Source organism: Dermacentor albipictus, chromosome 5, assembly GCF_038994185.2.
Source record: "Dermacentor albipictus isolate Rhodes 1998 colony chromosome 5, USDA_Dalb.pri_finalv2, whole genome shotgun sequence".
NCBI classification, from domain to species: Eukaryota; Metazoa; Arthropoda; class Arachnida; order Ixodida; family Ixodidae; genus Dermacentor; species Dermacentor albipictus.
The window spans coordinates 32,212,992-32,227,469 of record NC_091825.1 but is presented as its reverse complement, the minus strand read 5'-3'; the positions used below and the strand labels follow the sequence as shown (position 1 = coordinate 32,227,469).

At 45.0% G+C, this 14,478-nt stretch overlaps 2 protein-coding genes across 2 annotated transcripts in view; one reads left to right on the top strand and one right to left on the bottom strand.

Annotated features, from left to right (window-relative positions):
* The window catches only part of LOC135908101 (uncharacterized), a 79,847-nt gene extending 72,166 nt beyond the window's left edge, over positions 1 to 7,681 (bottom strand). The window contains exon 1 of the mRNA XM_065439854.1: positions 7,593 to 7,681. Coding sequence (XP_065295926.1) covers positions 7,593 to 7,647 — 55 coding nt within the window. The 5' untranslated portion in view covers positions 7,648 to 7,681. The remainder of the gene's footprint in view (positions 1 to 7,592) is intronic.
* The window catches only part of LOC135913829 (endothelin-converting enzyme 1-like), a 192,283-nt gene that overhangs the window by 11,429 nt on the left and 166,376 nt on the right, over positions 1 to 14,478 (top strand). The window lies entirely within an intron of this gene.

Here is a 14,478-nt window from a genome sequence, read left to right as displayed (position 1 = left end):
ACCAACAAAACAATGCCGCCATGACGTTCCTGATGAGGTAAGAAGGTAGAGGGCACGCCGACGGGAGGAGGGCGCTTGCCGCGAGGCCTTCATTTCCCACTTTGCAAGCAAGCGCGCTGTGGTCCTGCTCTCTTACAGGTTCGTTCGCCGCGCGGCGACCTTGGCCAAATCACAGAGCAGAACCCGCTGAAATGTGGCGTGTTTATGAAGCGCTTTATTTTTCTGCCGCGTTCACCTTGGAAGCTTCTAATAAATTTTAAAGCACTGGGACAGCGGTCGTACACACCAGTTGCCAGAAATTATAATGAAAAATATTTATACAGCAAACAGCCCTTAACTACCTATATTCGCAGATAATATTTTACATTTCGTACTTTCGTGAAAGCGGTCGATTTGAAATTCCTATCTTGCGGTTAAGTTTAGTGTTACAGTTCAACTACATCACGGATACAATTGGGGTAGTGTAAAGAAAACAACTTCCTGGCACCATCAATCGTTAATTTTGTTCGTGTGTTGTGAAGTGTACCAACTAACACTGGCAGATTTCTTAGTCAGCCAAAACTCAACAGAAGTAAAAGTTGAACGTTTTTGTTTTTATTCACACATTCCATAGCAGAAAAAGACTGACCTCTACGCACTGCGAAAGTGTCAGTCTGCAGAAGCAATTTTCATTCACAACTGAAATTTGTACATACTGAGTGAACATATATTTCAGAAGATCCAAAATCAATGCAAAATATAACAATCACGGGCTGGTCACACGGAGAGAGAGAGAGAGAGAGAGAAAGCAAGGGTAGGGAAGGCAGGGAGGTCAACCAGAACAGCATCCGGTTTGCTACCCTACACTGGGGGTGGGGGAAAGGGGAGTAGAAAGAGGAAGAAAGGGAGAGAGTCAGCACTGAGTACACGTGGGAGGGACACCTTACACAATGACACTATAAGCGGTCTCTTAAGCCCGTGCACTTCAAGTACCGCACTAGTGCACGAATCGCTTTTCGAGCCAGTGACGGTTGTGGCCACGGTCCGAGTATCTTTGACTCGGTGAACGGTCTCGAGTCTAGTCTGTGTAAAGTTGCCCGCAGAGAGAGGCGTTGGACATCGTAGCGAGGGCAGGTACACAATATGTGCTCGATGGACTCCTCGCACCCACAGGAGTCGCACATCGGGCTCTCGGCCATTCCCATACGGTAGCTGGTCACACGGAAGTTGACTATCACGTATGTTATGACGGCGATACATTTTGTGGCTTACAGAAAGAAGGTACAGTACAATACCTGTATTTCATTGACAGTATCAGAAGTAAGGAGCCCCATAATTTGAAACTGGCCACATAAATCTGCATGAACAGGAAGTAGCTTATAATCGTTATCATTATTTGATCAACCTGCTAGATGAAGGAGTATATTTCTGCAGCGCTTACAAGGGCATGTAATGTGCTTGTCGTCATACTCTGCGTCAAGTTTATACAGGGTGTTTCAGCTAACTATCCCGAGAGCTTAAAAATATGCCGATGCACTCTAAGACCATGCGACCAAATGCGTGTTGCTCACTGTTGTATGTAGTGTGTCCCGGTATTTTTGTATTCTGCATAATTATATAATTAGTCAAGAATAATTAACCAACTTCGGAAGCAACGAAGCTACGAAAAAAATTCGAATGAGAAAGTCGGAGAGCGGTTGGCAAAACGTGCGAATAAAGAGTTTGTGTCTTTCTTTCAAGTATAAGTGTTTTTCAGTTTACTGCGGATGCCCGCGAAACACACAAAAAAAGAAAGATTGCGTGATACGCTCGCTTGCGTGTCGGGATTGCACTGCTCCCAAGCAAGCGCACAAACGAACATAGCATTTAGCCGGGTGCGCTGCCGCTGCGTCTGCTTATGAAGCGAGGGAAGCACATCGCTGGCGTAAATCGCACAGCCAACGCCTTCGTCACTGCCCTGTCGCCGTTTAAGCGGCAACACATCCTGCTAGGTGCTACATTTGTTTGTACGCGGAAAGTTTGAGAGCGCTGCAATCCTGGCGCGCAGGCGGGTATTTCACGTGGTATTTTTTTTATCACGTGGGCATCCGCAGTAAGCTGAAGACACTGATACTTAATAGACAGATAGTTCTGACCTGTCTAATCAGACGCTTTGCATAGCACTCTGCAACTATCTAATTGGAGTTTCTTGCCTAACTTCAATGCTTCAGAAGTTGGCAAATTAATCTTTATTAATTACCTAATTGAGCAAAATACAAAAACTAGCGTTGCACGCTGCATACAAAAGAGAGCAACATGCACTTGTTCGCGTCGTGTTAGAGTGCATCGGCGTATTTTAAAACTCTGGCTTAAGTTAGCTGAAACACCCTGCATGTACACAAATGCCCTGCAAGTATTAGGACACTATTTTGACACAACGGCAATGCAAGAAACCGACAGTTCGTTAAAAAGAACTTAGTAGCATTCTTCATAGCAAAGGGCATTACCAGTTCGCACTTAATTAGCATCAAATAGTGTATACTCCCTCACCAGAGCAGGATTGCCCACCCCGGTGCAGTACTTGGCCACAACCACCTCTATGAATACAACAATAAAGCCCCGGCCCTCAGTCCCCAGCAGCTGCGAAGCAACTAACCCCGGCGGAGGTCATACCTGTGACACAGCAGAGGGTGCTAAAAATATCTGGGTCCCGACAGGCCGCCACTGGAATCTGAACCTGGCAACGTTTAACGCTAGAACGTTATCTAGTGAGGCGAGTCTAGAAGTGCTATTGTAGGAATTAGCGGGCAGTAAATGGGATAAAATAGGGCTCAGTGAAGTTAGGAGTACAAAAGAAGATTATACAGTGCTAAAAAGCGGGCACGTCCTGTGCTACCGGGTCTTAGCGGAGAGACGAGAACTAGGAGTCGGATTCCTGATTAATAAGGATATAGCTGGTAACATACAGCAATTCTATAGCATTAACGGGAGGGTGGCAGGTCTTGTTGTTAAACATAAATAAGAGGTACAAATTGAAGCTCGTAAGGGTCTACGCCCCTACATACAGTCATGATGACCAGGAAGTCGAAAGCTTCTATGAACATGTGGAATAGGTGATGAGTAAAGTCAAGACAAAATACACTATACTGATGGACGACCTCAGTGCCGTGGTAGGCAAGAAGCAGGCTGGAGACAAGTCAGTATGAAATAGGTTCTAGGAATAGCAGGGGATAGTTATTAGTAGAGTTTGCAGAACAGAATAATATGCGTATAATGAATACCTTCTTCCGCAAGCGGGATAGCCGAAAGTGGACGTGGAGGAGCTCAAATGGTGAGACTAGAAATGAAATGAACCTCACACTCTGCGCTAACCCTGGCATCGTACAAGATGTGGACGTGCTCGGCCATGTGCGCTGCAGTGACCATAGGATGGTAAGAACTCGAATTAGCCTAGACTTGAGGAGGGAATGGAAGAAACTGGTGCATAAGAAGCCGATCAATAAGTGAGCGGCAAGAGGGAAAATAGAGGAATTCCGGATGAAGCTACAGAATAGGTATTCGGCTTTAACTCAGGAAGAGGACCTTAGTGTTGAAGCAATTAACGACAATCTTATGGGCATCATTAAGGAGTGTGCAATAGAAGCCGGCGGTAAATTTGTTAGACAGGATAATAGTAAGCTATCGCAGGAGACGAAAGATCTGATTAAGAAACGCCAATGCATGAAAGCCTCTAACCGTACATCTAGAATAGAACTGCAGAACTTTCCAAAATAATCAACAAGCGGAAGTCAGCTGACATAAGAACGTATAATATGGATAAAATTGAACATGCTCTCAGGAATAGAGGAATGCTAAAAGCAGTAAAGTAGAAATTAGGAATAGGCAAGAATAAGATGTATGCGTTAAGAGACAAAGCCGGCAATATCATTACTAATATGGATGAGATAGCTCAAGCGGCTGAGGAGTTCTATAGAAATTTATACAATACCAGTGGCACCCATCACCATAATAGAAGAGAGAATAGTCTAGAGGAATTTTACATCCCATAAGTAATGTCGGAAGAAGTAAAGAAAGCCTTGGGAGCTGTGCAAAGGGGGTAGACAGCTGGGGAAGATCAGGTAACAGCAGATTTGTTGAAGGATGGTGGACAGATTGTTGTAGAAAAACTGGCCGCCCTGTATACGCAAGGCCTCATGACCTCTAGCGTACCGCAATCCTGGAAGAATACCAACATAATTCTAATCCATAAGAAAGGGGACGCCAAAGACTTGAAAAATTATAGACAGATCAGCTTACTGTCCGTTGCCTGCAAATTATTTACCAAGGTAATCGCAAATAGAATCAGGAAAACCTTATACTTCTGTAAACCAAAGGACCAGGCAGGATTTCGTAAAGGCTACTCAGCAATAGGCCATTTTCACACTTTCAATCAGGTGATAGGTGAATGTGCGGAATATAACCAACCCTTATATATAGCTTTCATTGATTACGAGAAAGCGTTTTATTCTGTCGAAACCTCAGCAGTCATGGAGTCATTACAGAATCAGGGTGTAGACGAGCCGTACGTAAAAATACTGAAATATATCTATAGCGGCTTTACAGCCACCGTAGTCCTCCATAAAGAAAGCAACAAAATCCAAATAAAGAAAGGCGTCAGGCAGGGAGATATGATCTTTCCAATGCTATTCACAGCGTGTTTACAGGAGGTATTCAGAAAGCTGGATTGGGAAGAATTGGGGATAAGCGTTAATGGAGAATACCTTAGTAATTTGCGATTGGCTGATGATATTGCCTTGCTTAGTAACTCAGGGGACCAATTGCAATGCATGCTCACTGACCTGGAGTGGCAAAGTAGAAGGGTGGGTCTAAAAATGAATCTGCAGAAAACTGAAGTAATGGTTAACAGTCTTGGAAGAGAACAGCAGTTTACGATAGGTAGCGAGGCACTGGAAGTGGTAAAGGAATACATCTACTTAGGGCAAGTAGTGACTGCGGATCCGGATCATGAGACAGAAATAATCAGAAGAATAAGAAGGAGCTGGGGTGCGTTTGGCAGGCATTCTCAGATCATGAACAGCAGGTCGCCCCCCCCCCCCCCCCCAATTATCCCTCAACAGAAAGTTGTCACGTACGGGGTAGAAGCCTGCAGGTTTAAGAAATGGGCTCCACTTAAATTGAGGACAACGCAACGAGCTATGGAAAGAAGAATGATGGGTGTAACGTTAAGGGATAAGAGAAGAGCAGATTTAGTGAGGGAACAAAGGCGAGTTAATGACATCTTAGTTAAAATTAAGAAAAAAAATGGGCGTGGCCAGTACATGTAATGAGGGAAGATAATCGATGGTCATTAAGGGTTACGGACTGGATTCCAAGTGAAGGAAAGCGTAGCAGGGGGCGGCAGAATGTTAGATGGGCGGATGAGATTAAGAAGTTTGCAGGGACAACATGGCCACAATTAGCACATGACCTGGGTAGTTGGAGAAGTATGGGAAAGGCCTTTGCCCTGCAGTGGGCGTAACCAGGCTGATGATGAGGTGCGTCTATACTTGTATTCTGCAAATATTGAATACATTTTGCCGTCAAAATAAATAACATTACGCCCCGTCTATAATACAGCTGCTCACAAACTTGCACACAGCCGAAGCTGGGCCTAAAATAGGTAAACTGAGCAACAAAAACAAGCACGCGCTCAAGCCCTTCAGTGCAAGTATTTCTCCAACAGCAGATGGGCCGACGTCAAGACGAATGTGTCGAGCGACACCGCTGCTATGTCAGTCCACCCAGCCTTGCACAGAACTGGTTTATTCATGCAAAATGAATACCCATTGAGAAAATGAAGTGACATACTGTGCTTACCTGCTGTCATTAGGAAACCTGAAAAGATTCGCACAACTGGAATTCCCGGGGTTAGAACAACACAGAGCCGCGCAACACATTTGATCTCCCAATTTAGCCATAACTTCGTCTGATGCTTGGTTGGCCTGGTTTTCTGCGTTTCCCATGCGTTGCACGCCAGATCAAGCTTCTCCGTCTCATCGTTCTCATCTTCATACTTGGGACGACAACCGAAGCAGATGACCAAGTGCGATTCCTACTCGTGGTATCGCTGAGCGATGGACAAAGGTGAGCGGGGGTAAGCTCGACGAACGCACGAAGGCAACCACTTTCCGTGCTTCGCCCGATTTAAAATTCACAAAGAGAGAAATTAAAAAAAAAATTTAGGATGTCCGGCAACCGTTTGGAGCAAGCTTGCTCCTTCAAACTAGTACTCGCCTTCTACGGATGCAGCAGCGCCGCTGCGCAAATCAACCGGGCGCCCCCAGCAGCTTATAGCTGAGGTACCAGAAGCAACGAAGGTACCACTAACGATAACGGTACGACTATACGAGGATAAAAAACGACAGCCGCCCTGAGTTGGTTCTATTAGCATTTCACGCTCCCGAGTTCTGCGTGAACCGAAATACACCAATATCTGTACTAACGACACCCATGAGTGGGATAGTGGCCGCACCACCATTCTGGCGGTAAGAACGACAAGTACTGGAGAGATTTATTCATTTTTTGTAGGATTTTCACCCACTAAGTTTTCACATGCAAAAAAAGAAAATTATGGGATTCTACGTGCCAAAAGCACTTTGTGATTATGAGGTAGTGGAGGGCTCCGGAAATTTCGACCACCTGTGGTTCTTCAACGTGCACCTAAATTTAAGCACACGGCTGTTCTCGCATTTCGCCCCCTTTGAAATGCGGCCGCCATGGGCGGGATTTGATCCCCCGATTTAGTGCTCAGCAGCCCAACACCACAGCCATTGAGCAACCACGGCGGGTACATGCAAAACAGGGGTAGCTGTATCAGGGATAGTTAGGAGAAGGATAACGACAACGAAGCTGTATACGAAGATAACGACGGCTGCGCTATCAATGCTCAATGACAATGACGGCGACTTATTTGAAGACACTGAGACTCATATTCAACGGCAACAAGATGATTTTACACTTTTTAGGTGCTCATATCAGAAGCTCCAAAACATTTTCGACCCATGTGGCACGCCACCCGGTTGTATCCTGGCGCCACGCCGGCGACATGAATATGCTGTATGGCGGCAGTTTAGAGTAGACGCTGCAGAACAGCCGCCGTCAGGCAAGTAAACACAATTCAAATGTTTCAGCCCTTTTCCACCGTCGCGCAATCATGCGAACAACACAAAGGAAGGCGATATTGGCGCTTAATATACAGTAAAACTTGAAATAATTCTGGAATTTTACGTGCCAAAAGCACCGTTTCGTTATGGGGAGCGCTGTAGTAAGGGACTCTGGATTAAATCTGACCACCTGGGGATCTTTGACGTGCCCCCAATGAACCGGAAACTGGCGTTTTTGCATGTCGCCAGCATCGAAATTCGGCCGAGGCGGCCGGAATTGGAACCCGCATCCTCGTGCTTAGCAGAGCAACGCCTAAGCCGCTAAGCCACCATGGCAGTTGCAGAAACACTTGCACCTGCGGCCACTGCGGTAGACAATTATGATTTGCCAGTATTGCAAGAAATTCTGTACGATATGACCGGTATACATATGAACATTATGGATATACAATGCGTACCCAGCCAGCGGGATGTAGTGAAAACAAGGCTTACTTATAAGTGATGCAGCCAGCAGCGCAACACCAGTGGCAGCGTGTCTCAGCAACATCTTCGCAACACTTACTCACGGCGCCACCCAGATACAAGTGATTTCCAATCTGAGACACCATGGTAGCCAAATAAAACGCTCGTTGTTATATGGAGGCGTAGAGCAGAAGGAAACGCTCATTCAGAATACTAAAACGATATGACACGGTAATTGCTATTCCGCGCCTTACTCTCTAACGATAAAGGACACGAACGGCAGCTGCTGGCTAATCATTTATACGGAAATGCCAAATCGATAGCCTCCTTAAGAACTCATTGCTTCGAACTTGGCCAGACTTCAAAGCCCTCCTTCAAGCAAAGTTGTACTGTAATACTTGAGTCTCTACACAACACACGCCTTGACTTGCGGCTGTGAAGGTTGCGTCATCCAGAATTATTAATCACGACTTCCGGACACGTGATCTCCACCTCTCATTCTTTTCCCCTCCTCTTTTATTTTTACCGTCACTGACTAGCAGATCAGAATAGTTAACCGCAGGGCTACGATTCTGTCACCGGTACAATTAATTTCTTCTCTCCTCACCACTTCCCCTTTGCCCTGAACGTTGTTTATCTTGCACATAAGTAGGCGCTCGCCTAGATTTAATGACCCAAATTGTAACTGTCCGCTTAATTGTAACTAATCAAATTTGAGTACTTCTGCAATCTCCGGTCTGATTGCTCGCTGCTTGGTTGGGTCGCACGTCTATTTTAATGCGAAACATTAAATAGGAAGTCCTCCGCGGGAACACGCAGGGCATTTTGGATTTATCGTTCATGTTAGAAGATAAATTTTTCGCTTACAAATCCGGTAATATATTGCGAAAACCTTAAACTACACCCGTTAACCTCTCTAGTCTGGAAGAGATGAGGATATAGGCAGTATTTATTAAACTCAAATTAAAACTAAATTGTTGTGCATTTGTGAGGAGTGTTAAGTGATAAGCTATGTGAGAAGTTTTAAAATCGCCAATTTGAGTTATCCTCTGGGCACGAAGGCTACACGATCACCAACAAGGTCCGAATTTCCGCCCGCCTACACGTGCTAGTGGCGCTGTTACCGCTTAACTGATTTCCACCAATCGCTGAGGCGAGCGTACATTGTTTTTGACATCGGGCGCCACTCGCCACACTGCACAACATGCTTCTGCTCTCGCGAGGACTCCAGGGTTCGAGCAAAGGTGGGCGTCGCTACTGCGTGGTGCACTCGGGCATAGGCAGCGCCACCCTTATCTAACGGGAAAGAGGCAAGCACATTTGGCTCGTTAGCGCGCGAATAAGGAGCCGTTATAGTATATTGCTTCGAGCAACGGTAGTTCCCCTTAAAGAACTAACGGCCGTCATTCATTTTTCTTCTTTTTTTTTCCTCAGACATAGGCATCGCTGTTGATTTTATCAACGCCAACACTCACGATATAAAAATGTAGTAAAAATGTAGGTTTCTTTGTATTTATTAATTCGCTCTCGGTAGCTCTCTTCTAGAAATGCGATTGCACGAATCACGCAGCACGCACGAGTAGGCGATGCAACCATATCCGGGTTTGCCGACTAACGCTCGGGATTGGAATGCGTCCAATGTTCGATAGCGCCGCGCCGCCTTAGCTCTGTCTGCGAATATTGGCGCGCGCCGTGGTGGAGCGGCATTCGTCCATTTTCGCCGACAGCGTTTCTGGGAAAGTCGTTGCGCAGAAGTCGAACCATCTTCAGACGGAAAAGCTTGTTTCGAGGAACATGCCACAGAAATTATATCAAGCGAATGCGCGTCGTCGAAGAAGCGTGATATTTCGTCCCATTCCAATCATTTTATCACCCTGGAACAGCCGCGAAGTATTTTAATTGGACAAGACGATCAACCCTGTGCATTTTTCATAACCCACAAACGAAGGTGTCAATACAAATGGATGATGTCCCAAGCGCTGTCTTTAGTCTTAATTGGGGCGACATCACATTTCCCCAACAATAAAATTAGCCTCAATCTCGTGGTACAATATGCCACGCCATAATAAAAGTCGACATAACAAAAAAAAGAGTAAGTTAATAAATAAAGTTGCACTGATTACAGCTTGGATGAAAGATAGGTTCAAAAGCAACAAGAGCAGGGAATTATAATGGGGGAAAGCGTTGCTGAACAGGGAACGCTAGAAAAAAAAGTATACCACTTGCTAAGTGCTGAAAGAGCACGAAGATCTGTGAATGACAGCCGCAACACTAATTAGACGCACTAATACTCTTACGGCAAAGGAGTTTGCATGGCGGCTAGGAAGTCAAAAGCTGCAACCGCAAAAACAGTGACTTCAGCAGGCAGTTTCTAAATACATCCTTTAGAGATGAAGTCATCGCGCAAGTTTCCGTAAGTAGGAGAATGTTATGGTGCTTACCAGGAACACTTGAATTTCTTTTAAAACAAAGGGGCGGGGGGATAAACCAGAGCGCAACAGAAGTAACTACACAAGTGCTCCTGTTACTATCGTATACGGTAGATAAAGAATTTCAGAGAGAAAGTTCGATAATTAATAAAAAATATTGAACGCGTTAGCACTCAGAGCACTGTCAGGCAGAAATAGTCATTGACGGATGGCTAACCCAGTGAAATAAAAAAAGGAACACCTACAACGCGAACAATTGATGTTGCCAGAAATGAAAGTTTAAGTCTGCTAATAAAAAAAAGATCTGATCCAGGAACCTGCCTCCGTTTTGCTACCACACCGGCCGCCGACAGCGTGAACGACACTGAATTTTGGGCTACAACACGAACAATTTTGTCAGCCTGAAGAAATGCTACTAAGCAAACAGACCGACGCAAGGACTGCTACCTCATGCATCCTACGAGCCGCGCTGTACTTGTGAAAATACCGTTTCCTTATGTGAAAGCCAAGTTTTAAATGTTAATGAAATGGTTGCCATTGAGAGTCGAAACGAAGTCGAAACACTCGAGTCAGTAAAATATCCGCGTGCCGGATCGTGAGCCAGATGTAAATATCCTTTCCTGCATGCAAATGTGAGGGGCATAGAAGACCGCCCTGCAGATTTTCACATCGCCTTATATTAACAATTATGTGTTCCCTATTTCTGGACAATGAAAATTATCAAGAATTGTTCACGAGGTTATTTTCAAATGACTCCGCTCCTCTTTCTAAAGAAAGGAATCGGCTATGTGAATAACTGTAGTGTAGGTCCCTAGAAATATTATGCTCAGCTGTGGTTCTTTTACGAAGCACCTCAACTCACGTTCACCAGCGTTCCTGAATTCTGCCCCTATGGTTATACGGTCGTTAATATTGAGAATCAAAGAGTGGTTACTATTGCAGTGCACGTTAATTACAGAAGTGTCTGTGATAGGAGAGTCACATGAACTTTGGTGGTAATAACCGCGCATTGTTAGGCTAAGAACTTTGGGTTAGCGTAATGATGCACTCTTTAACGGTATAACTAACAAAACTAACGTTTAAATTGTGTGCAAAAGAGACAGTGGCGCGACTACAACTTCCGTTCTCCTTTTTTCTCTCTTTGTTTTTGAAAAGAGTCGTCATTAAAATTGGTCCGAGGGGGCCACTTCCTGAAACTGCACGAAACGAAAGCACGGTTCAGTATTTCTATATACCATTGTAGCCGTGCCACGCGGGTGCCTTACTTCGGTATTGTTTTGTACTGGAAATAAAGAAACATTATTCCATCATGCAAATGCCATGTGCACAGACGGCGCTGTTGTGACGTCACGCGTGACGCAATCGGAGCTAAGATTCAGGCTCTCGGTGGGCGTTCCGAGAGGCGCAGCTAAGCATTGCGTTCGTCGATCCGAGCGGATGTGATTGGGTTTGAGAAATCTTAGCAATGGAAGGTTTACTCCATTCAGCTAACACCTGTTCTCACGAGGAATATAAGGTTCACAACTGCGAAACTTATTGCAGAAATTTCACGCTTGCTCGGTTATGACGCCCCCGCTCTCTAAAGCAATTTCCAGAACTGGCATGAAACGACTGGGGCAGCGAAACAGCGGGATGCCGATTCGCGCTCGCAGACTACGTCGGGCCCGCTGCGAATAGGGACGATCGGGGAATTATTCCATGAGACCCGCACAAGTTGTATCGTAAGTAAAGCATGTAAGGTTTCAAATGCGTGAACATACGTTGTGCTCTACTACTGTGGTATCGCTGCGTAGAGGAAGGAAGGCTTTACTCGATCTTGCATGCGTAGTGTGCGCACATTGCGCCAGTATTGCGCCACGCATGACACAATCAGAGCTCAATTTAGCCTCGCGCGCTGCGTTCAGAGAGGCATAGCTCGGCAGTACGTTTGATCATCCTAGCAGGAGTGGCCGCATTTGGGAGAGCTGAATGTGGCATAGCAGGCATGATTCGTCAAACTCAAACAGGGGCTCATGAGAAGTTGCAACGCTTGCGACTGCGCAATTTGTGTCAGAATTTTCAAGCTAGCTCAGCTGTGACCCCTTCCCCTATCCCACTGCATTCGATACGTAGGTTCCACAAATGGCGCAGAGAGACATGGACGCCAAGGCAGACGGATATCCAACCCTTTTAGCTTTTGTAATGTGTCCTTTTATATACAAAGCGCAAATGCAGCGGACTGCGCGAAGCGCAGGAGGCCTAACTATCTACGGGTGCGGTCTAACTATCTACGGCGCAGGGCCGTCTCGGGCACCACCAGCAGAAGCGTTATTGCTTTAATGTAGTGCCGAAATACCCTCTGGGAAACAAACTTGCACCCTGCGTATAGAGAGCGAACACAATTACTAAATAAAACAAAAAATACTAAATTGAAGGCCAAGAACAGCTCCCTCTCGGGTCAGTGCTCCATCTTCACGCGCAAAACGCTTGAGAATGAACTGAAAATCGTTTCACTTGAGCAATATTTTATAAATAGCAACGTTGAGATTAAGGGTGTTCCTCCGACACCGAACGAAAACCTCGACAGAATTATTAGGGCCGTTGGGGATACAATGAACGAACCAGTTCCAGTGACATCGAGATAAGCCACCATGTACCAACTCGGGACGCTTTGCGAGAGAATATTCTTGTCCAGTTTCAACCGCTGCTAACGCAGTGGTCTGCTTGAAGAGGCACGGAAAATGGGCGTCACCACCACTGACATCAGACAGCAAAATTGGTACACATACATAAACGAGCACCTTTGTCCTGCATTGAAAATGCTGCTTGCGAAGACAGTAGCCAAGAAAAACGAGAGCTGGCGTTTCGGCAGCACAAAAGAAGGCAAAATATTCATGAGGAAAACTGAGTCGTCGCGTGTTCTTCTTGTCAAAAAGGTCAGTGACCCTGGTAAGATAGGGTAAGCCAAGCTAGCAGAAGTTTCATTTCGACAAGACACGGAAAACCACATTTTATCAGTTTCAGAAGTACGCACGTTGTCGCGAAACAGGAAATATTCTTTACTGCTGCGCAATAATACCCAATCCACTAGAAATAAAGAGGAAGAAATACAATGTTTATTGTTACGTATCGCTTTTCAGTTCGATTTTGTTTTTCTCACCGAGACATGCTATCGTGATGCTACACAAGTGTTGCATATCCCAGGGTATACGTCTTACTTTTTCAACCACGGCTTTAAAAAAGGGGGCGGAGTTATAATGCTATTTAAAAGTAACATCAGCTGTGTTATTGTGGAGGCATTTTCGAAACTTACTCCTGACTTTGAAATACTCACCATCAAAAGTGGTGTTCGAGTATACAGCGTAATGTATTTACATTTAGAGAAACTTTCCTAAGCTATTTTAACGATATGGCCGACACTGGGACCCTTGCAGGTAACATAAAAATCGATTATTTGCAACAATCATCAAGTCATAACGAATTTTGTGGAATCTTGCATGGAAACAATGACATCAAGGCAATTAGCCTACCGACACGAGTACAACGAACTTCATCTACTCTACTAGACGTGTTTATTACCAATTTTACCTCCAAGCATCTCAGTGGTGGCGTTATCAGTATTCACATAAGCGATCACTTGCCCATTTTCCTTTTAACGCATTACGCTAAGCTATCGAACACGTTAAAACCCCGGCATGCCAAAACATACAGACAGATAGATTCTTGTACACTGGAAAGATTTTGTTGTAATTTGCGTCTCGCTGACGGGAGCCAAGTCATAGACTCCACTGAACGAGAAGACGCCTCTACAGAGTTCATAAGGGTCTTTAAGGTGGTGTACGACCAAAGTTTTCCATGTGTGTTAAGAAAACGAGCTTGGAAAGCCCATGAACCATGGGTGACATGGGAGCACCGAAGAGTTTGAAAGAAAAAGGTAAACTCCTCCAGCGTTTCATGTTAGTCACTGACTTACATGTTTAAGCGTTTACACAACAATCTAAACAAGCAGCTCAGAGGGGCGAAACGGCTACACACGAAAGGTCTTTTTTCTCGCGAAGTGTATATGAGACTACACCTAGTCTGGAACGGCTACATACCATACTGCAAGGTGACCCCAAAGAGGAATCACTTTTATCCATTACCAATAGAGGCGAGACATTAACAGACGCCCGATTAGTGGATTCTTTTAATGAGTACTTCATATCATTAGTCAAAAGTAAGCATGATCCCAATGCCTTGAGTACCTAACAACACCAACAATGGATAGTGCCTTATTGTATCCCACTACGGTGCACGAAATTGCAAGTTCCGTAATGTCCCTGTGGAATAGTATGTTTACCAATGCTGATGACGTCCAGCAAGAACCTCTAAAATATGCAATCAATTTAATCACACCCATCTTAGAACATGTAGTTAACCTAATGTTACCCATCGGCCCATTCCCAACAGGAATTGAGACATCAAAAGTATCAGTGATATTCAAGGGCGGCGATATGAACGACTTTTCT